General features: G+C 46.1%; 1 protein-coding gene across 1 annotated transcript in view; it reads left to right on the top strand.

Annotated features, from left to right (window-relative positions):
• ABCA4 (ATP binding cassette subfamily A member 4) overlaps positions 1-22,885 on the top strand; it is a 134,316-nt gene that overhangs the window by 83,048 nt on the left and 28,383 nt on the right. The window contains exons 23-36 of the mRNA XM_019798266.2: positions 92-229; positions 1,222-1,415; positions 2,505-2,589; positions 5,641-5,846; positions 6,188-6,236; positions 10,160-10,419; positions 12,203-12,327; positions 12,794-12,892; positions 14,034-14,220; positions 18,779-18,873; positions 20,369-20,401; positions 21,740-21,845; positions 21,953-22,027; positions 22,258-22,427. Coding sequence (XP_019653825.1) covers positions 92-229; positions 1,222-1,415; positions 2,505-2,589; positions 5,641-5,846; positions 6,188-6,236; positions 10,160-10,419; positions 12,203-12,327; positions 12,794-12,892; positions 14,034-14,220; positions 18,779-18,873; positions 20,369-20,401; positions 21,740-21,845; positions 21,953-22,027; positions 22,258-22,427 — 1,822 coding nt within the window. The remainder of the gene's footprint in view (positions 1-91; positions 230-1,221; positions 1,416-2,504; positions 2,590-5,640; positions 5,847-6,187; positions 6,237-10,159; positions 10,420-12,202; positions 12,328-12,793; positions 12,893-14,033; positions 14,221-18,778; positions 18,874-20,368; positions 20,402-21,739; positions 21,846-21,952; positions 22,028-22,257; positions 22,428-22,885) is intronic.

Raw genomic sequence — 22,885 nt, 5'->3', positions numbered from 1 at the left:
GGCACAGTCCCCCTTATGCCGCCAGCCCTGGGCCTTTCTCCTCCCGTCCTCCACAGCCCTTGTGACCCTGTTGCCTTGTACCGACCTCTAGGTGGCATGCAGAGGAAGCTGTCTGTAGCCATTGCCTTTGTGGGAGGTGCCAAGGTTGTCATTCTGGATGAGCCCACCTCCGGGGTGGACCCCTACTCGAGACGCTCAATTTGGGACTTGCTCCTGAAGTATCGCTCAGGTAATGGCCGCTGCTCGGTGCCCTGTGCTCTCACCGAGGCTTTATCTGTGGCCCCCACTCTCACATGTGGTGCTTTGGAACTGAGCGTACTTAACAGCCATAACTATAACTACGCTCTGATGGGATGTGAGCAGTGACTTGAGTGAATCCAACTTCCAGTGGAAGCGACCTGAAATTTTTACACAACTAAAGACAGGAAGTCACTGATGGAGCAGCCTACTTCTCCAAATATTCTAAAAGGTTCTCTCAACCTGCAGCCCCTCTGTCTGGAACAAGGCATGCAGCTCTAGGTGAAATTCCTCTCTGACTCAGAAGACCCAGGTCACATTCAGACATCCCAGGAAACTCCACAGCTGTCAGATGACCACTCAGGACCAGGTGTGAGGGTGACATGTATGTGTCTGGTGCTCCAGAGTACGACTGCAGATAGCAGGGTCTCAAAATGGGACGTGCTTTCCCCTATCGCAACACCTTCTAACCAGAGGGTGTGGATCCAGAAGGATGGCAGACAGAGCTCAGAGTGCCTGTGAACATGATCGCGTGGCTCAATCCCACAGTCAGTTTGCCATCTTGGAATCCTCATTACCGTTTTCTTTTAATGCCATCTCCCACTGGTTTCAAAGTATGTGTGTGTTCTTTGCAGAGATTATAAGTGCAGTGCTTAATGATCCAGAGAATATATATATGGAACGCAATAGATGTCGACTAACTGTAATAAATATGTCCCCTACACAGTGATTTCTTGGAAGTAGGTCCAATGCCAGATGAAGAGATACTGTAGGTGACAGTGCTTTACAGCATGCAGGATGCTATAAAATGTTAGCTTTTGTCAGGATTAGTCTAGTATTCTGGACTTTGCAGCAGAATACTTGTATTTATTGATCCACTTCCAGTTTTTATGCCCATGTCCCAGGGAGATTGTTTGTTCCACATCCTCTCCCCTCAACCCTGCCCATGCCTGTCCAGTGATCCCCCGACCTCTGCTTTTGCAGGCAGAACCATCATCATGTCCACTCACCACATGGACGAGGCCGACCTCCTCGGGGACCGCATCGCCATCATCTCCCAGGGAAGGCTCTACTGCTCGGGCACCCCGCTCTTCCTGAAGAACTGCTTTGGCACGGGCTTCTACTTAACCTTGGTACGCAAGATGAAAAACATCCAGAGCCAAAGAGCAGGCTGTGAGGTATGTGTGTGCCCAGGGAAAGAGTCCGTGTTTGTTCAGCAGAAACGCACAGCGTGGAACTGCCATGCCCGGCATCTCTCCCCAGTCAGACTCTAGAGGCCGGCATCAGCCTCTTTGCTTCTGAAACTCTTGGCAGATTTTGATAAATGGATGCTCCGAACCCTCCTGCAGAGATGCTTTGCCCCAAATGAAACAAGCTGAGATTATGGTACTCCAGGACCCTACACACATGCGGCACGCAGCCATGCGGAAGTGTCTCAGGCTGCAAGGCGGCATGCTGGGAAGGAGAGTGGCTTTTGAAGCTTCCTATGTTTCATTCCAACATTTATGTTCCCTAACTAAACCCAAAGTCCACTGGGAAATGAAAGTCAAGGAAAGGCGTTCTTGGGAACTGTAACCTGAAAATGATAAAGCCAGACAATACCCATTAGCAGAGACCCCCTCAGCATTGTCAGGAGACCAGGTTCGGGTCTGGGTAGCAAAGTGGAGGACTGTGTCATCCCCGGCAAATTCCTTAACTTGCTCGTCAGTGTTGGTTTCTTTGCACACAGTAAACGAAACTGATCAGCTCTGCTTCTGCTTGGCAGGGACGTGGAGGCGATAAGCCTTATGAATGTCCTCTGGCGATAAGCCTTATGAATGTCCTCTGGCCTCCTCAAGAATAGGCACTGCTCCTGTTTGAGTGGTCAGGCTGGTTACTTTGTAGCATGACCTAGGCCTCTGGCTGCCGCAGTGTAAGGGGCTGCCTCCAGGTTTTCCTGCCCTGGGCGGGCTTCCACAAGCCAGCATGCATCCAAGGGACAGAGGAGCAGAACATCTTGCCCAGGCCGACCTACAGCTGTCATGTGATAATGACAAACCAAGGGTGTCCTTTGAGGTCCTGTTAGTCTCTATGCCTGATTCACACACTCTCTGCGATAAATTCAAATAACCACACCCTCAGAATGCTCACATGAAGTAATATATTAAAATGGGGGGCAAAATCTGTTGATCACTTTTGGCAGCAAGAATCAAATGAGGCACAGTGGGGACAGCAGTCTGCATCAGGGAGATGCTGTCATTCAAGTGACTGACACCCATCTGTTGTAGGGGACCTGCGGCTGTGCATCTGAGGGTTTCTCCAGCAGATGTCCAGCCCACGTAGATGAGATAACTCCGGAACAAGTCTTGGACGGTACGCAGTGGGGCAGGCTTGTCTGGCGATCTTGTCTGGCGATCATCTCTCGATATGGTTGGGTGTGTCTAATTGTCAAATGTTTTAATGGGAGAAAAGAGAACACTCTGTGTATTTCTCAAGCCCATGGCCATGCAGTTGCTCATCTTTCTCTTTGACCTTCTTTCTCCTCCATTCCCAGAGACTTTAAAAGCCCTGGACCTAAGGGCCTCTTCCCTTAATTTAGGAATCCAGTCTTTGTTCACTCTTCGTTGGTGGCCCATGTTAAACCTCCCTTCCTGGGTCCTTCTGCCCTGCTCCAGGCAGCATTACTTAAGCATCTGGAGAAGGGCTACTGTAGGTGCCAGGTGAGGCCCTCGAGTGAAGCCATGGTGATATACAGCTCTCAGAGTGAACCTTTCCAGAGAGTCACACTGCATTGAATGGATGCCAAGTCACACATCCTTGTTACACTCCTGACTTTCCCCTCAGTGTCCCAACTTCCTAGCACTTCTCCCTTGAGTTAGGGTGCATTAAACCTTGTCAGGGGCACCCCTGCCTCCAGGGAGATGCAGAAGAGAGGCTCTCACTGTAAGCACTCATCCCACAGGAACTGACTTCAGGGGTCCAGAGTGCTTGCCGACAACTCTTGCTGTCCTCCATGAAGGCCCACTTCCAACCAACTTCTGGGGTGTCTTTACAAATTGAATACCACACACCCCATATCCCTAAGAGGGAACAAGATGAAACCTGTGTACTGAGCCAGGTTGATGACAGGGGAAAACTATCTGCTTAGCAAATTAAAAACAAAGTTTTCTATTTTGCACAAAATTTTTTTTTCTAAATCTGGGGAATTTGCTGACTAAAATCTGGTGAAACAGGAAAACTAGACACTGTTTATATACTGTGCTTGAAATTTGAGGGAAAATGCCCAGGTCTGCATCACGTTGGCTCTCTCGCCCATCTTTGCACTGACAGAACCCATGGCGCCCAGGAACACATCCTTTCAGGGTGACAGGTCTGTGTCTTTTCCCTAGCCTGCCTTGCCATGGGTCTTTCCCTGCTTGCTGGAGTTTCCTCCCAGGAGAAATCTTGGTCAAGACATTGACGGTTTTCTTTTTTAAAGATTTTATTTGTTTATTTGAGAGAGACAGAGCGTGAGTGAGAGAGCAGAAGCAGAGGGAGCAGCAGAGGGAGAGGGAGAAGACACCCCACTGAGCAGGGAGTCCAATGTGGGACTCTATCCCAGGATCCCCGGATCATGATCCAAGCTGAAGGCAGCTAATTAGCCGACTAAGCCACACAGGTGCCCCAAGACACTGATAGTTTTTAAAAACCAATATAGTGATACACCAAAATCAAGTTGGAAACAGGGCCTGCTGGCTGGAGCAATTTTTTTTTAATATTCCTGTATTTCTAAACAAATGTTTATTTTTTTTTTTTTTACTCTAAGAGGGATGCCATGAACCATAGGAAGCATAGTAAGTCGTTATGTCCCAAATAAAAGATCATTCTGCTCCCCAGTTAGCTTCTCGGAAGGCTTTCCCCTCACACACAACTGCGCATCACACACACACACACACACACACACACACACACACACACACACACACCTCTCTGCCAGACCCAGTGAGCCTGTGCCCTCCAGGACTCCCCCTAGAGGGCTGACACACATGACTAAGACACAATTCCTGGGAATCCAGCAGCTTTGGGCTCGATTTCCTTCCTCAGAGAACAATGCACATGACCCCTGGGGAGCTGTTTAGGGCAAAGCTGCTTCCTCACACAAGGAACCCTCCAGCCCCTGTGTGAAATCATCCCAGAGCTAAAGACAATTGAGTCCACTTTTTGAATCCGACATAAAGCAAGCCTTCCAGTCCAGCTAGACAGAAGGACATGGATCGAAAGCCATGAAATCCCACCCCCTCCCCACAGGTCATGTTTAAAACAAAGAAAGCAGAGAGCCCACCGGGTGGCCCAAACTGAGAGGGCTGCTTGCAGAAATGCTCGAGACCTGGGTTCTGAGTCCCTAGAATCCCTCTCCCTTTGACCTGCTTTTCAAGATAATAGGGAACTGTCTCTTCACATACATGCTTTAACATTTTTTAATTAGATTTTTAATTTCAGAGTAATACATGCTTATGCATTAAATTCAATTCTGACTCTATGAGGGTGTTGGGTAAATACTTGTTACTGTACACTTCCTCACGCCCGTGTTGTACACCCCGCACTCCATCCCCCCACCCCAGTCTTACCCACAGCTTCTGGATCCCCTTCAGCATTCCCTGAGATCAGGGTGTCAAGATTGGTTAGTTTGTTTGTTGGAGGAGGCAGGTGCAGTCCCAAGGGAAATGGCACATTTCTTCGAAGAATTAGACCAGACATCGGTGTGTGATTTAGGAAGGGGAGTTCTTCTCCAGCTTGGGCACCAGTCCCAGGTATGCATATTGGGCAAGTCACCTATAGCTTGGGCCAGACAAGGAAAATGAAAGCAACTTTGACTTAACCTTCAGGCTTATGGTGAATAAGAATGAGCAACAATAATAATAAGAGCTTTCTTACTAGAGATGATGTTCATGATTACAATAGCAGCTAATACTTAACCTAGGCGCCAGACACGTCATTCTAAGTGTTTTGTGTATATTAACTCATCCAGTCCTCATAAATAACAGTAAAGTGGGTGGGTGCCATTATTTTCCCCTTTGAACAGATGAATAAACTAGGGTAGGATCTGCATGATGTTACATAGCTTGCAAGGGAGAGACCATTTGATTGCACAAAGGAGGAAACTGTCAGGGGAGCGTTACATGACCTCCCAAGTTTGCCTGACTAGTTAGTAAGGAGTTCTGTGGCTTCCCTCTCCCTCTCAGTGCCCTTCAGGGGCTAATGAAGCTAAAACGGGGACAGGAGGCTGGGAGGCGGCATCAGTCCTCCACAGGAGTCACTGCTGAGGAGTGAAATGCCCTTTCCTCAAATGGGATGCAGAAGAAAGTTGGGGATATGAGCAAGCTCAGTCTCCCAGGCTTTGTTCTAGAAGACAGAGTTGATGTCAGTCTCTTTTTTTTGTCCTAGGAGATGTGAATGAGCTGATGGATATGGTACGACACCATGTCCCAGAGGCAAAGCTGGTGGAATGCATCGGTCAAGAACTTATCTTCCTTCTTCCAAACAAGAATTTCAAGCAGAGAGCGTACGCCAGCCTTTTCAGAGAGCTAGAGGACACACTAGCTGACCTGGGGCTCAGCAGTTTTGGAATTTCTGACACTCCCCTGGAAGAGGTAAGGCATAGATTCCATCTGGTTTCTATCAGGTAGCAGAAAAGGAGGTTCTTTGCAGAAGTCTAATACTAGAGGGATGTTTTATAAAGGCAAAAAGCTGTAACTCCCCACCCAAGCATAGCAACTATCTTCATTTTTGGCCATGCAGAAACATGTTTCATGTAGCTGTGGTCACTGTGTGCCTATGCTTTTATATTTATAGAAGACTGTGTTCTTAGATAAATCGCAATGTATTTTCCTTCCATTGCGAAGCAGTAACCAACCAAATTGAGCTTGGGTTAGATTTTTTTCTGAGAATGAAACACCTAAACCAAATGTTCTCCTTTTTCCTTTCTTGACAGATTTTTCTGAAGGTCACGGAAGATTCTGATTCAGGACCTCTGTTTGCTGGTATGGTTCCAGAGTGTGTTCCCTCACCACATTCCCCAAGCTCTGTATTGAAAATCTGAGGAAAATTTCATGAAACAACAAAGCAGGCAAATACTCCTCCATTGTATTTATCTGACCTCCAAATAACACACATTTTGCATTCTCGGTTCCTTTAAATGACAGAGAAATGACAAATGGAATCAGGTCTGGGTGGAAAGACTCTAGATGAATCAGGATTCTTAAGATCAGGCTGGGAGCTTCACCACCTACAAGCTTCTCATCCCACTTTTGGGGCTTCTATACCTGCTACATCACCATCCTCATCTGCTCCTCTTAACTCCACCAGGCCTCTGATCCACTCCTGTCTGCATTAGTGACAGCCCACAGAGTCCCTAGAGATCATGGTGACAGTGAATACAACCCAGATGCCAGCTGGGGTCTTCTGGCCTCTTTGAGATAGAGAGTAAATTATTCTGAGCCTTCATTTAGTGCCCTATGGATCTTTACAACCGTAGAGGCCATAATTGCTGTGGATTTGGGGGTCTCTTCTACATGTGTGAGCCTGGGCACCAACTAGCCCCTTCTGTGATTTCTACCCAACCCCCAGAGCCACACAAAGCGTTCCTGAGTGAATTTACTGTGGAGGATAGGGGATAGGGAGATGGCCATGCAGGCAGGATTACCTGCCATGACACAGGCCTCTTCTGATAGAATAATAGGCATCTACCCACACTGATAAAATCCTCTATCTGGTTCCTCTTTCTCCATTGTGTTTTCCTCTCTTCTGCTCACGGACAAAGCTGCAGGGCCATTCTCCTTCGATGCCTTGGGCTCCTGCTCGTGGTTACCTCTTCTACCCAGTATAGTAATATCATAGTATTTTCCTGAGCAAAGACGATTTCCTCCCTGTGAAATTTCTGATGACAACTCTTAAGATACATGGTTTTAATCTTGACTTCGTAAGTGGTCCCAGAAGTCTGTTTATTAGCTATGCCTAGAACTACCAGTGGTCATATACGCCAGCCCAAATGTGCTGCCTGGCCCAGGTGAGTCATGTGGTAGCCAGAAGAGGTGCGCATCCTGGCAGAGTGGGGGGGAAGGGCAGTCTGCCAGAGAGGGTGGGAGCAGTTCACCACCGGGCCCAGGTATTCTTTCCAGCTTTACAGACACAGAAATGGAATTCTCCCAGATCACTCAAAGACAAAGACTTACATTAACCAAAACCAGAATGAAAATATGCAAATTTATATCAGAAGCTATGATGTTTCCAAGAGTTGGGGCTTTCATCAGCACAAAATACTCCTTAATAATTAGATCTTCTCAGGAGAATGAATTGGACATCAGAAGACTGGTCAGCCTGGTCATAGAATAGGATGTTCCAAAGAGACATGCAGGGATAGAGGTTAAGAGAGTAGCTGCTAAAGTAAGGGAGATCTTCATAATTTGCTCCACAATTTGCTAACTGAGTGGTTTTGGGTAAATACTTAGCCTCTTTGTACCTCTGATTCCTCATCTGCAAAATGGGGCAAATAATAGTATCCACCTTTTAGGATTGTTGAGAGAATTAAATGAGTTAATACATGCCAAGTTTTAACACAGTATGTGATTTCTGATTAAGATTTAGCAACATCCTAATCTCAGCATTTGCAAATCATCTTTTACCTCAAACTTGTTTAGCCCTTTATACTTCATGGAGCACGTAACATCCATTGTTTTGATTGTCACTATGATCTTATGAGGCTGCTAAGACAGGGATTAGCCCCATCTGGGGGAAACTGAGCCCACACAGATTGGATGACTTGCCTTAAAGTCACACAGGCTTCTGACTCTTCCTCCCTGGTTTTAGCTCTCAAACTAGGACCAAGTCCACACTCTTTCTGCCACCCATTTTTCAGATGGCTAAATGCGTTTTTTTTTTAAATTGGCTCAGTTTTAGAGGATGACAGTTTTTCTGATCTTATCTCCAAAGTCTGAAGGAACTTGTAGCTATCCATTGAGGTTCCAAGTTTCAAGGTACCAAAAGGGTCAGTGCGCGCTCTAAATCTGTGGCTCACAGCCAGTGACCACTAGAGGGCAGCAGAAAGCCAGGAACAAACATGGTTCTGTCTACCCTCAGCAGTGCCCTCAGCTCTTGCCTCCAGTGAGCTCCAGTCCGAATGGGATATCAGAGAGAGAGCAAAGCTCATGGGATAGACATGAGGAAAAGCACCAGGTATCCTACCAGAGGGAGGGCACACATCTGAGCCCATGGGATACCTTGGTGGCTCAGTCAGTTAAGCGTCCGTCTCTTGGTTTCCGCTGGGGTGATGATCTCAGGGTCGTGGGATCTAGAACCCCCGCATTGGGCTACCCGCTTAGCAGGAAGTCTACTTCTCTCTCCCTCTCTCCTTCTGCCCCCCACCCCCCACACCCGCTCGCACTCCCTTACGCTCTCTCTAAAATAAATAAAGAAATCTTCAAAAAAAGAAAAAAAAAGCCTGAGCCCAGATCAGGGAAAGGAGGCAGGAGAGCTGGGGCTCTGGCACTGGGTGATGAGTGAGCCTGCAGAAGCCAGGATGCTGCATTGCGAGTGCCCGCGAGTGTTAGCTGAAAGGATGACTGGGCTGACCCAACTCCCTTTGCAAGGGCCCTTGTGCTGGGGGACTTTTGGAGGTGTTTTAAGAAAGCAGTGGGGGACCAACCAGCAGTCCTCTAGGCTCTCCCTTTATATCCAACAACATGTTCTACAAATGAACATTAATCAGTGATGATACACTATAGCTTCAACGTAACTAGTGACTTGCAGTGAGTAGTTCTTAAAGCACATTTACATGTTAGCTCATTTAATCCTCATAACAACCCCGTGGAATGTTTTCATTTTCATTTTACAGAGGTGAAAACTCAGATTCAGAGGCGCCTGGGTGGCACAGCAGTTAAGCGTCTGCCTTCGGCTCAGGTCGTGATCCCAGCATTATGGGATAGAGCCCCACATCAGGCTCCTCCACTGTGAGCCTGCTTCTTCCTCTCCCACTCCCCCGCTTGTGTTCCCTCTCTCGCTGGCTGTCTCTATCTCTGTCGAATAAATAAATAAAATCTTTAAAAAAAAAAAAACAACTCAGATTCAGACAGAGTCCAATTTATGCATCTAGTAAGAGTCAGGATTCAAACCCAGGTCACCTAACTCCTAGTTTACTAGTCTTTCCACTTCTCACTGGCCTCTAAGAATTTAGGAAAAAAAAACAAGTCAACTCTGACTTTTACTTAAGTTCACAGGTTACACATGAATATATTTGCTGTTTAAAAATTCAAATAATACAAAAAAGGCTAAAACCACCCTTCCCCTTTATCCCCGCCCCTTATCCAGCTCTACCCCTTCAGTAGTAACTTCTTTTAATAGTTGGTGGGTATTCAGCCAGAGCCTTGCAGTTACATATGTCTGTGTGTGTGTGTGTATAACATATAATTTGTTGTATATGATATACGTGCTCTCTAATGTACATGTGATCTTATTACACACATTGCTCTGTAACGTCAATTTTTTTTACTTAGTTACATGTTTTAGACCCCTCTGTCAATGCATTTATATCCTCTTCTCTTTAGCTACTGTAGAGAATCTTTAAAGGATTTTAGGTGATTCTGTCTACAGATGATTCACACTAAAAAATGGACTCGTTATTTTATTTTTATTTATTTATTTTCTTTTTAGTAGGTTCCGCAGCCAATGTGGGGCTTAAACTCATGACCCTTGATTTTAAGTGTCGTATGCTCTACTGACTGAGCCAGCTAGGTGCCCCCCAAAATAGAATTTTTAAAAGCATATTAACCTACCTGGCCTGATATTTTGTTGCTAATTTAAACGAAGGGGAAAACCAGTGCAGTAAGAAAAAAATGGCATGTGAAAACCATATCCTGTGAGTATTTTTCTAAATTTCTAATTGAATTTCTAATTCAATCTTCCAAATCAGGTGGCACTCAACAGAAAAGAGAAAACGTCAGCCTCCGACACCCCTGGTTGGGTCCTAGAGAGAAGGCCAGAGAGATTCCCCAGGGCTCCAATGGCTGCTCTGCGGAGCCAGCTGCCCCCCCGGGGGTCCAGCCCTCCTCAGAGCCAGAGCAGCGCAGAAGGCTCAACGCAGGGGCGCAGCTGCTCCTCCAGCACGTGCAGGCATTGCTGGTCAAGCGATTCCACCACGCGGTGCGCAGTCGCAAGGACTTCTTGGCCCAGGTACTACTGTGGATCCTTGCCTGTGCTTGGCCGCTGGCGCCCAAGGCCTGCCTGCCCCTCTGGCCCTGCCTGCCTCTCTTGGGCTTTCTTCTGCCCGCGCTTCAAACACAGTGATGAGCACCCTCTTTAGGTCCTGTCTGCTTTGCTTTCTCCTTGCCAACCTTTACTTCGGTTCTTAGTAACATAAGGATCCTTCTTAAGTGTTTGACCCCACTTAGCAGAGAAAATAAAATAATAGTGAATATGTTGAGATTGTTTTCATTTTTACAGTGAAGGGTAGTCGTATTTGCATTCATTTTTGCAATGACCCTACATATTAAGGTCTCTTTTTTCTTTTTACTCTTTTTTAAAATTAACTTTTTAATTTTAATTCCAGTAGTATGAAACTACAGTGTTATATTAGTTTCAGGTGTACCATATAGTGAGTGATTCAGCAATTCTATATGGTACTCAGTGCTCATTATGACCAGTGCATTCCTCAGTCCCCATCAACTATTTCACCCCTGCTTTGGTAACCATCAGTTTGTTTTCTATAGTTAAGAGTCTGTTTCTTGGTTTGTCTCTCTCTTTTTCTTGCCTTTGCTCATTTGTTTTGTTTCTTAAATTCCACATATGAGTGAGATCACATGATACTTGTCTTTGACTGACTTATTTCGCTTAGCATTATTTTTTTGCTAGCTCCATCCATGTCATTGCAAATGATAAGATTTCATTCTTTTTTATGACTGAGTAATATTCCATTGTGTATATCTTATGTCTTCTTTATCCATTCATCTACCCATGGACACTTGGGCTGCTTCCATAGTTTGGCTATTGTAAATCATGCTGCAATAAACACAGGGGTGCGTGTGTCCCTTTGAATTAGTGTCTTTTTATTCTGATGTAGTTTCAATAGTTTATTTTTGCTTTTATCTCCCTTGCCTCAGGGGACATATCTAAAAAAATGTTGCTATGGCTGATGTCAGAGAAATTACTGCCTGTGCTCTCTTCTGGGATTTTTATGGTTTCAGGTCTCACATTTAGGTCTCTTATCCATTTTGAGTTATACGTGTGTATCTGTAAGAAAGTGGTCCAGTGTCATCCTTTTGGATGTAGCAGTAGAGTTTTCCCAGTGCCATTTGTTGAAGAGACTGTCTTTGTCCCATGACTAATTCTTTCCTCCTTTGTCAAAGATTAATTGAGGGTGTATTTCTGGGATTTCTATTGTGTTCTATTGATCTCTTTGTCTGTTTTTGTGCCAATACCATACTGTTTTGATTACTACAGCTTTGTAATGTAACTTGAGGTCTGGAATTGTGATGTCTCCAGTTTTGTTCTTCTTTTTCAAAATTGCTTTGGCTATTCAGGGTCTTTTGTGGTTCCATACAAATTTTAGGATTGTTTGTTCTAGTTCTGTGAAAAATGTTGTTGGTATTTTGATAGGGATTGCATTCAATCTATAGATTGCTTTGGGTACTCTTTTTTTCTCTTTATATTTTTTATTCAAATACGGAAACTCTGGTTCACCTCTGGCTGAGCATCGGCTACCACAGTGCTCAGTGTTGGTGTCTTCAGCCATTCTTGAATGGCCACCAGAACATCCTGTTTTCTCCTACACACCTTGCCTTTGCACCTCCCTTACAATGTTGCCCAGAAGCCTGACCTCCTTTGCCAGGGCCCAGTTATGAGGCTGCAAGATAAATGTTTAGAAGGATAAAAGTGTGTGTGTGTGTGTGTGTGTGTGTGTGTGTTTCTTTACATACCACATACCACAGCCCATGTTGCCATCTTTATTTTCCAACAGATTGTGCTCCCAGCCACTTTTGTGTTTTTGGCTCTGATGCTTTCCATCATCGTCCCTCCCTTTGGTGAATATCCTGCTTTGATCCTTCACCCCTGGATGTATGGGCAACAGTACACTTTCTTCAGGTGTGTAGACTCATCCCTAAAGGTCATCAATCACCCGCATGAGTTGTGGGGCTCCCAGGTCAGACTGTTTGGTGGACCCTTCCCCTTTCCACAGCAACCAATGTGGTAGGGGTCTTGGACTGCCTTCCAGAAGGAAGTTAATGTACCCGCCACTTGGGAAAAGTGATCCCAAGTGGGCAACCAGGACTGCCAGGAGTAAGGAAAGAGAAAGTAAAGGTTGGGTGAGTAGGTTGAATTCCATCTTTTTGAGGTGCAGATATGATATGCCAGCAGATCGCTGGGCATGTGGGAATAGCACACTCCCTTCCCAGGAGACCTAGGCACCCCTAGGCAGCGTTCTGTGGTTTGCATACATACCAAGTATGGAGCAACCGTTCACTGCACGCCTGTCAAGTTGCACATTGGTTGCTTTGTCCCTTTGTCCCAGTCATGTATCTGTCGAGTAAGCTCCTCTCACTCTGTCTAGTTTGGAGCAGCCAGGCAGTGAGCAGCTTGCAGCACTTGCAGACGTCCTCCTGAACAAGCCGGGCTTTGGCAATCGCTGCCTGAAGGAAGAGTGGCTTCCGTAAGTCCCTGCGCACCCATGTCCTCCCACCAGCCACTGCCCCGGGGGAGCCCGAGGGCGGGGTCCCGGGATGGCAGGTCAGGAGAGGCCCCATCTCCGTCCTGCTGTTTGTTACACAGGTGCTTCCACATCCCTGACTGTCACCCTGCCTCTCCTTCAACACACATTTGCAAGGGTGTCACCACCTTTTAGGAAGCCCCTGCATCACCAGGCAGCTGTATATTTCTAGAATTCCCAATGTAGAAAGTTCCGTACTGAGTTAACATATGCTTCCCACAACGTATTTGAAAGGAATCTGAACAGGGAAAGGAGGGAGGTGGGGGATGTGTTATTGTTTAATTGGACCTAGAATGGCATTAATTACATAACTTTAAATTATTGCTGTAAGTATAGAGAAGGGACTTATAGAGGGCAGTTGAAATCTACCAAGAATCCTAAAATTTCAATATAATTTTAACTGCTTCTCTCGTTCAGTTTTTTCAGAGCTATAGATAAGGACCAAACCAAACTAAGTTCCAACTCCTCTTTTATTTGTTCTGTTTCTCAACAGCTTCAGGTGCCAGGAGGAAGAAAGGAGCTAAAACAGCCCACAAAGTAGATAGTTATTGCCCAGTCCCACACCTAGTCAATCAACAAAATTCTAGTCTTGATTTTTTTTTTGAAGATTTTATTTATTTATTTATTTGACAGTGAGAGAGTGACAGAGGGAACACAAGCAGGGGGAGTGGGAGAGGGAGAAGCAGTCTCCTCACCGAGCAGGGAGCCCAATGCGGGGCTCGATGCGGGGCTCGATCCCAGAATGCTGGGATCATGACCTGAGCCAAAGGCAGACACTTAACGACTGAGCCACCCAGGCGCCCTTGATTTTTTTGAGCAGAAACTAACCTCCGAGAATAGAAGAAGAAAATGTGTGTGTCCGAGGAGATAGAGGAAAGGCTAAGGAGAGGGTTGGGCATTATTTCTCATTTTTAGGGATTTGATTTTATTTGAGCAGAAACTAACCTCCGAGAATAGAAGAAGAAAATGTGTGGGTCCGAGGAGATAGAGGAAAGGCTAAGGAGAGGGTTGGGCACTATTTCTCATTTTTAGGGATTCTTATCAACTGGAGCTGCTTGTGAAATATTTTCTTGCCTTCCATGAGGGAGTACCCGTGTGGCAATTCAACCCCCTGGAAGACTCCTTCTGTGTCCCCGAACATCACCCACCTGTTCCAGAAGCAGAAATGGACGCCAGAGAACCCCTCACCCTCCTGCATGTGCAGCACCAGAGAGAAGCTCACCATGCTCCCTGAGTGCCCCGAGGGCGCAGGGGGGCTCCCACCCCCTCAGGTACCTCGACCCTCCGTGGGAAACTAGGGGCCCCGAAGCTGCCTGTGACAGCAGGGATTGGGGGAGATGCACTGTGCCTCCTGAGTTTCTAGCCGACTAGCATTTCAAACTGACAGCTGACTGAAGGGCCAGAGGAGTCCTAGGGTCCTCTCTGAAGGGCATGCTAAAGGGCCCTGTCACAGCCCGTAGCTCCATTTTCCACCAGGCACTCCCTCTTCAATCTTATTTAAAAAACTTTAAATTTTGAAAAAATATACAAATCAGGATGCCTTGTGGCTCAGCTGGTTAAGCATCTGCCTTAGGCTCAGGTCATGATTCCAGGGCTGCCGCTCCCACTGCTTGTGCTATCTTTCTCTCTCTCTCTCTGATAAATAAATAAATAAAATATTTTTTAAAAGCATTTAAAATATATATATATACAAGTCATGTATGCTTGTTACAGAAAAATTAGAAAATACAGTTAAGTCAGAAGAAAAAAATCATCCTACAATTGGAGATAACCAATAACATTTGCTCTTTCTCCATTCAAACAGGTTTATATTTCAAAATGCTGTCTTGAAACCTGCTATTTTCACTTAAAAACATATCATGAACATATGTTCATGTCAATAAATATACATCATCGCTTTTAATACCTATATACTATCCCATTTCATTTAATTTATGTGAGTTTTCAGTGTTTTCCATTGTAAACAATGTAGTGTCCATTCAAATGTATATGTATTTGCACACTTGTTAACCTAATTAAGCCATTTGCCGCATGCTGTGTAATAGCATGCATACACATGCATGCGCACACGTGCGTGCACACACACACACACACACACAGCCAGCTACCTACATTTTTTTCTGAGCAGCATCCTATTCTGGGAGTTCTTTTTTTTTTTTTTAAGATTTTATTTATTTATTTGAGAAAGGGGGGGAGAGAGAGAGAGAGAGATCACGAGCAGGGGGTGGGGTAGAGGGAGAAGCAGATTCCCCGCTGAGCAGGGAGCCCATTGCAGGACTCCATCCCAAGACCCGGGATCTTGACATGAGTTGAAAGGCAGATACTTAACTGACTGAGCCACCGAGGTTCCCTCTTTTGGGAGTTCTGAACTCCTTGATGTATCACTCCAGTGAGCCTCTCCCAGGGGTGTCAGAGACAGTGAAAGGAGCCAGGGGACTCTTACTCTGTCTTCAGTTGCTAACAGGCCTCCCAGCTGACGGGCTTGAACTGGGCCTTGTGTGGCCCTCTCTACTGATGTGCCGGTGAATGAACGATTCCCCGAGAAGCAGTGTGTCCCAGGGGGCTAAGCACTGGCTTTGGCATCAGAGAGCCCCAGGCTAGTTACTTGGCCTCTCTGAGCCTTAACTTCCTCATTTGTAAGTTAAAGGTAACTATTTATTTCATAGTGTTATTATGAGAACTCAATGAAATAATGTGGGTAAAGAAGCTATATTATTAGCGTTAGATTCTTTTTTTTTTTTTTTAGATTTTATTTATTTATTTGACAGAGAGACAGCCAGCGAGAGAGGGAACACAGGCAGGGGGAGTGGGAGAGGAAGAAGCAGGCTCCCAGCAGAGGAGCCCGATGTGGGGCTCGATCCCAGAATGCTGGATCAGCATCCCAGAATGCTGAGCCGAAGGTAGACGCTTAACGACTGAACCACCCAGGCGCCCCTATTTAGCATTAGATTCAACTCAACTGATGACAACCTCAAACTGACAGTGGATAAAATAAGACACAATTTGTTTCCCTCTCACTGGAAAGTTGATGCAGGCAGTCCGTGACATTGTGTTTTGTTGCTCCTCCCTGGTAAACACGCCTAGCCTCATCAGCCGACATAGCAAATCTACTTTTCTGGTAGCAGAATAGAAGGCAAAGAGAGGCCAAAGTGTGCAAATGCACTAACTTTAGGGAAGATTTCCAGAAGCCGCCACACTGCGCTTTCTCTTACACATGATTAGCCAGAGCTGAACATCAAGGAAGACTGGGAACTGTATCGTCTTTATTCTGGAGGCCTTGAACCCACACAAAAGTGTGTCACTATGGCATACGGCAGAAGGCAGAGCACATAATGAGGACAACTAAATTTTGCCATAGCGTCAATCATGGTTGCTGGCCTAGGAGTGATTCTGTGTTTGTGAGCATCCTCCTATCTTTCTCTTTTTTTATTTGTCAAAAGCATACACCTTTATGTTTCTCAAGCAGTATGTTTTCCCTTTGAATCACGACTCTGCCACTGCAGCGTCACAGAGATCCCAGAGGAGGGAATCAGGCAGCTTGTTCTGATTCTCTGTATCCCAAGAGGGAGCTTTGCTTCTGCGGGGGTGACTGAGGGGCCCTGTGGCTGCTGCTCAGATACACTCAGCCTCGGGACACAGCCCAGGAGTCCTCGGCTGGGAAGGTGGGGAGGAAGGCCAAGCCTAGCTCCGTGGAGATCCTACCTTCAAGCTGCCTGCCTAACTTAGGAACTTTTTTCAATAATCAGTCCTTGGTCCCTGGTGGGAAAATTTAACAGATCCCCATAGCCAGAGTCCAGGAAAAAGGCAAGCCAGTTCCTGTGATTTTTTTTTTTTTAATCACTCCTGCATTTCCTCACTATCATTGATGCTTCTCTTGGGAGCAAAATTGAATCTCAGGCATCAGCACAGGAGATGCTGTGTGTGTGTGTGTGTGTGTGTGTGTGTGTGTGTGTGTGTAAAAGATACACACACACTCATATTTAGACCCACTCACCCCACTCACTTAAACACACTCTCCTATTCGGCCTGGAATAAAGCCAAAGGGTATGGGCTTCACTCAGAGCTAGTAAACTGTACATGTCAGGAGAATGGGGGTGGGGATGCAGTCTTCTCTAGGGTCCCTTCCTGTCCTAACATTTTTTGAACGGTGGTAGGTCCTAAGGTGGAAGTGCTCCATCCCTGACTTCTAGAATACACAGAGATCAAGTTGTAGGAGTCTTTTATTTGATAGCATTTTTAGAAAATAATTTATCACAAATTACCAGACACCTGCAACTGTTCCAGCCTAGATTCTACCAGAGTAGCGTGGCAGGTGCCCCGGGTGCCATTCTCAGCCTGAGAAGCAGGTGGTAGAGTGAAAAGAGCAGGGCTATGGAGACAGACCAATGTAGGTTCAAAGCCTAGATCAACCCCCTATAACTTCTATAACCTGGTGCAAGTTAGCTGAGGTTTCTTTCTGGGCCTCAGTTTCTCTGGCTGTAAATTAAAGCAACAATTCCTCTTTCATAAGAGTATAAGGATTAAGGGAGACAATGAATATAGAGAATTTGACACAGTGCTTGGCACACAGTAAGCATTCAGTAGATGCTAGTTCTGGAACCAAGTGAAAAAGTGAATTGAAGGGACTAAAATAGGAAAGGGGGCAAGAGAGGCAGAAAGTGTATAAAAATGAAAAGAATGGTATGTGATGGTGTGTGATGTGTTTTTAATGCCACCAAAAATACCCTCAGCTACATCTGAGTTGTGCCCTTGACACCCCAGGTTCTTGATTGACCAGAACTGAACCAACACTATGTAGACCCAAATTTAAAGTAATATTGCCACCTGGTGGCCAAACTCATGTGCTTTTTGAATCTTCCAAAGGCGAAACCAGCTTCCAGTTGTGGATATATTTTGAACGCGATCTATAAATTGTAAGGGACTGTTTGAATTCTTTCATCTATGTCATAAATTTAGTGTTTCACCTGCATTCCAGGTACTATTCTGAGTGCTGGGGACACCACAGAGAAAGTCCCCGCTCTCCCAGAATTTATATCATACAGAGAGGTAACAGATAAAAACAAGGAAGCAGATGAACTGGAAAGAAAATTTGATATAGAGATGTAAATGAGAAGATAATGTAGCAGTAGGTTATGATAGAGAGTGACTAGAAATAGACAGTACTTCTCTGAGGAGTAAAATGTAAGCCGAGAACTTGAATGTTGATGAACTAGCCATGTGAGGTTGTCTGGGCAGAGTAATGCAGGTGAAGGCACAGCCAGGTGCAAAGCTACCTCAAGAATGAAGGGTGTGCAGTGGAGAAGCAGGGAGGACAGGTGGGGAGGGTAAGGAGTAAGGACAGTGATGACCAAAGGGCTCAGAGAGCAGGGCAGGGCCAGATCATGTGACCGTGTCAGCCTTGGCGATGGTCCTCAGAGGAATGTAGGGAAAGCAAGGAAGGTGCTATTCTGATCTACATATTTAAAGCTCACTCTGGCTGCTGGATAGAGAATGGACTTTGGAGGGCCAGGGTGGGATGAGGAGACCAGTCTGGAAGTTTCTGTCGAGGTCCAGGTGAGGTCTGAGTGGAGGCTTGGACTAGGGTGGTAGTCTGGAATTGGAGCAATGGGGATGGAGTGGAGATTTATTTTGGAGTTGGAACTATCCTATCTTGTCAATGGGTTGGAGAAAAGAGAAGGATCCAAGATGGCTCCCACATCTTTGATGTGGGAACTAGGGACGTGCCAGTGCTTTATTCAGTATCTTCCCAGCTGCAGAGTCCATAAATAATTTTTGGAGAACAGGTCTCAGATTCCAAGGTGACTAACACAGATTTCTCATTTGCCTCAGAGAATACAGCGCAGCACTGAAATTCTACAAGACCTTACCAACAGGAACATCTCCGACTTCTTGGTAAAAACATATCCTGCTCTTATACGTGGCAGGTAAGGAGAGATTCTCTCATACTTTACATCCTGCTCCCTGTAGAAAATACTAGAGGTGGAAGATAATTTATTCTCACAACTTATCAGCAATCAGGGCAGTGGAAAAATTTTTTTCCTGATTTACCCAAAAAAGCAATTGAGACATATATAAGTAAAATGCAATTTAAGATTAATTTTGTTTTCATTTTTTGTTTTATTTAGGCCAAGCAGTCTTAAAGTTTAACCCAGTTACCATTAAAAATAAAATAAAAAAGCACAGAATGCATCCAATAATGCAGCCTCATGTTTTAACTAGTTCAGAAAGAGAGACAACATTTGGAGGGGAGGGTAAAGGAGAAAAAGGAGAGGAAAAGGAGAGAAGCAAGAGGGAAAGTAAGAAGCAAAAAGAGAAAGGAACAAATCGGACCAACATAGGAAAAAAGCAGCGAGATGGCAGCGTGTGAGGGAGGCCACAGGTTGTCTGGGTTAGCTGCCCCTTGTCACACCCTAGCTGTAAATTCTCTCAGTCACTGGCCTTGCAGTATGCGCGTGAGCTTTTCTGAAAGCACCCCCTTCTCCCAGATCTGCAGCTGCTCTTCTCAGGCCCCAGCGGGGGGTGAGCAGCGTCAGCAGCCCCTGTCTGAGCTTGACAAGAGCATGCTCTAAAAAGGGGGTTATGGGGAGCCTGACCCAGTCCCCATGTGTCTAGGGCCTTAAAATAAAACCCCATACTGTCTAATTTTCATAGTCCTTTCAGTGGCTTCCTCTGCCAGACCCGAACAAAGGATGAACAGACTCGGTTAACCAGAACATGCAGCCAGGGGTGAGAGAGGCTGCTGAGAAGGCAGTGCCGAGCCAGCACTAGCAAGATGAAAAACGCCGTCCAAGCACAAAAATAAGAGCGGCATGCCTCGTATTTATTCAATAATGCCATAAAACCACCACCATCCCAAACTTTGCTCTCAGCAATAAATTTGCAATATGGAATTTGGGATTTTGTGCTTGATGATAGTGATAGTTTGGGGGCCTGAACTATGAGGTCTGTAATTGGCATCTGCTCATTACTTGTCATTTTACCCCTGATTGGCTGGAAGTCAGTCTCTTAACTTTGGGCTTAGACGAAGTCTGCACTTCTCCCCAGTGTGCATGTGATTAATATTAGAGTCTTGCTTGTGCACAGTAGAAGATGGGAGGGGTGCAGACTTCAGTTCACACTGGTATCATGGTTGCCCTATTTTCTGGGTCCAGATGGTCTGACAAATGACCTGACCACAGGACCACCCAGAAAGCCCAGAATGCAGGATGTGACTTGGAGAGCCAATGGTGGCACACAGTGCTTCCCCACAATGTGTACTTGGGCTCGGCCCCTGGGCCAGAAGGTTTCCCCGTTGTTTGGATATCAGGAAATTCAAAACTGCCCTGCAAGACTGAGTGGCCCCAATGAGTGTTTGGAAGGAAAGTTAACACTACCGCCTTCCTTAGGGTATTCATTGTATGGTTTGTTTTTGGCTTTCAGCTTAAAGAGCAAATTCTGGGTCAACGAACAGAGGTAAGAAACTACTTTTGTAAGAAATTAAAATCTCAGGTTGATGCATTTAAAATAACTGCACAGTAAGAAAGCCGCACCTGGAGCCATGTGGCTGTTCTGTATGGACTCAGGGCCTCACAGTTGTGTCCTGAAGGATAGGTGGCAAAGTAGCAGATATCCCTGGAGGATATGTAGGAGAGGCGGTGTTCCCTGAAGAGGCATTCCAGAGCATTCTCACTTGGAGGGGGTTCTAAAACCTCACAAGGAAAACAGCTGAGAGGGCTGCAGTGATAGGACAGGTAACCTAAGCCCTGCCACTCTCTTCCCAACCCTCTTGAGCCTCAGTCTGGCCCAGCCCCAGGCTCACCCTGTTCCTGCAGCATTCTGGAGGCTCAAGTAGTTTCAGAGGTTTGGAGAATCATCCAAGAACATTCTAAGAGTGAGCTGGCCTCCCAGGGTCCCTCCGGAATAGGGCTTCTAGAATGAATGCAGAGCTGATATTAACTTGATTTCCTGGGTGGATTCTAAACCATGAGAGGGAAATCCAGCCTTTAGAATTGCTCCCTAGGGAAGAATTTTCCCTAGAGGGAAGTGTGGGACCTCAGTTGAAGCAGAAATGGGGGGGGAGGACAGTCTGAGTCCCTGAGAAATAAAGTTCCCCTCCTCTGCCTTGCCTAAGCAGCAGATTAATTTTATTCTGTCAAGGAGTTTGACTTTTTTCCGGCACTGAAGGGCTTTACACCAGAGAGCGACAGGCCCAGATTGGTGTTTGGGCGTGATCACTTGAAGCTGCCAAGCAGTGTGGAAGATGGGTGAGAGCAGGAGAAAGCCGATGCTAGGACCCCAGTTAAGGTTCTAGAAGCAGTGTTAGGGCAGGGGATCTGCAAAACACAGAAGTGGCACCAAAAAGGAATCCTCGGTTGGGGTGTAAGGAGAGTCAGGGAAAACCTCAAAGAGAAGATGAGAGATGAGTTGGAGTCGGCCAGATGCTCAAAAAAGGGAAAAGCACTCCTGGGAAGCTAGCAGCCTGGATTGGCAGAGATGCCAAGGCAGCCTGGACCAGCGGGGGCTCTGGAAGTGATCTAACATGGCTGGAATATGCCACTCGAGGGAAGGCATGAGGAAGGGCAACATTGGAAAGGTGGGCAGAGGCCAAACTCAGTAAAGATTGGAACTTATCCTGGAGGCAGCAAGGAAGCATTAATAATTGGTTTGTGAAGTGGAGCCATGTTGCTGACTAGTCCGGACAATTCCCCCCAAAGTACACATGTCCCTGCAGAAACCAAGAGAGCTATTGACAGGTGTGAAGCACAGCATGGTTCGTGGCCCTGACTTGAGGACTTCTTGTTCCCTTGTCAGGTACGGAGGGATTTCCATCGGAGGAAAGCTCCCAGTTCTTCCCATCAATGGGGAAGCACTTGCTGAATTTTTAAGCCACCTTGGCCAGATGATGAATGTGAGCGGGGTATGTAAACAGCCTGGAGATTGGGTAGAACTTCTGATGTGCTGGTTATCATGAAACAGAAATAAATAATCATGAGTGCTAAGTGGGGGAAAAAAATGGTTTTCTAGGGCCCTATCACCAGAGAGGCCTCTAAGGAAATGCCTGCTTTCCTTAAACATCTAGAAACTGAAGACAACATAAAGGTATTGGTCCTGCCTAAGATTTAGCCTAGAGCTAAAAATTCACGTGAGCTAGTTATTTTAGTTTTATTTTCCCAGCTTAATTACATTCCATCCCTCCTCCTGTTGAAATCTAGCCTGGAATGTCTTCCAGCTGCCAAACCCTTCCTCCTCCTCACATTCTTTCTCCCGCAGCTCATTTTTTTCTTTAAACAGCTGTAGCACCCCTACCAAAGCCTGTCTCTGCCCTGTAGGTGTGGTTTAACAACAAAGGCTGGCATGCCCTGGTGAGCTTTCTCAACGTGGCCCACAGCGCCATCTTACGGGCCTGCCTGCCCAAGGACAAGGACCCCGAGGAATACGGCATCACCGTCATCAGCCAGCCCCTGAATCTGACCAAGGAGCAGCTCTCAGAGATCACAGTGTAAGCTTCAGTGGCCCCCAGCCTCCCAGCTTGCTGCTCGCCCTCTCCACTCTAGGGACATCCCGAGAGGATTCTCACTAACGTGAGCTGCTGGGCCAGATGTCAAGGTTGTTAAATCAGGCACACATGAACATGAGACTTTCAAATGCCCATGTACCAAACGGCTTGGCCATTCTTTCTCTTCATATTTATTTGGAAAGTAAGCATTAAATTTGGTTCTCTTCCCTATTGGCTCTTGATAACACGTTGCTCCTGGAGCTTACACAAATATTCTCCTTACCAGTTTGCAAAGTGACTGCCGGGAACTGGGAAAGTGGAGCCAATCTTTCATCTCCCCAGGAGATGAAATCATCTTCGATTCTGGTAATTTCCCTCAGATGGCCGGGCTTTTAAGATGTCAACAGATCCTTGCCTTCCTCAAGCTTAGGATCTTACTGCACGGCTTCAGGCAGTAAAAG

The sequence above is a fragment of the Ailuropoda melanoleuca genome, chromosome 2 (genome assembly GCF_002007445.2).
Source record: "Ailuropoda melanoleuca isolate Jingjing chromosome 2, ASM200744v2, whole genome shotgun sequence".
NCBI classification, from domain to species: Eukaryota; Metazoa; Chordata; class Mammalia; order Carnivora; family Ursidae; genus Ailuropoda; species Ailuropoda melanoleuca.
This window is presented reverse-complemented; position numbering and strand designations above follow the sequence as displayed.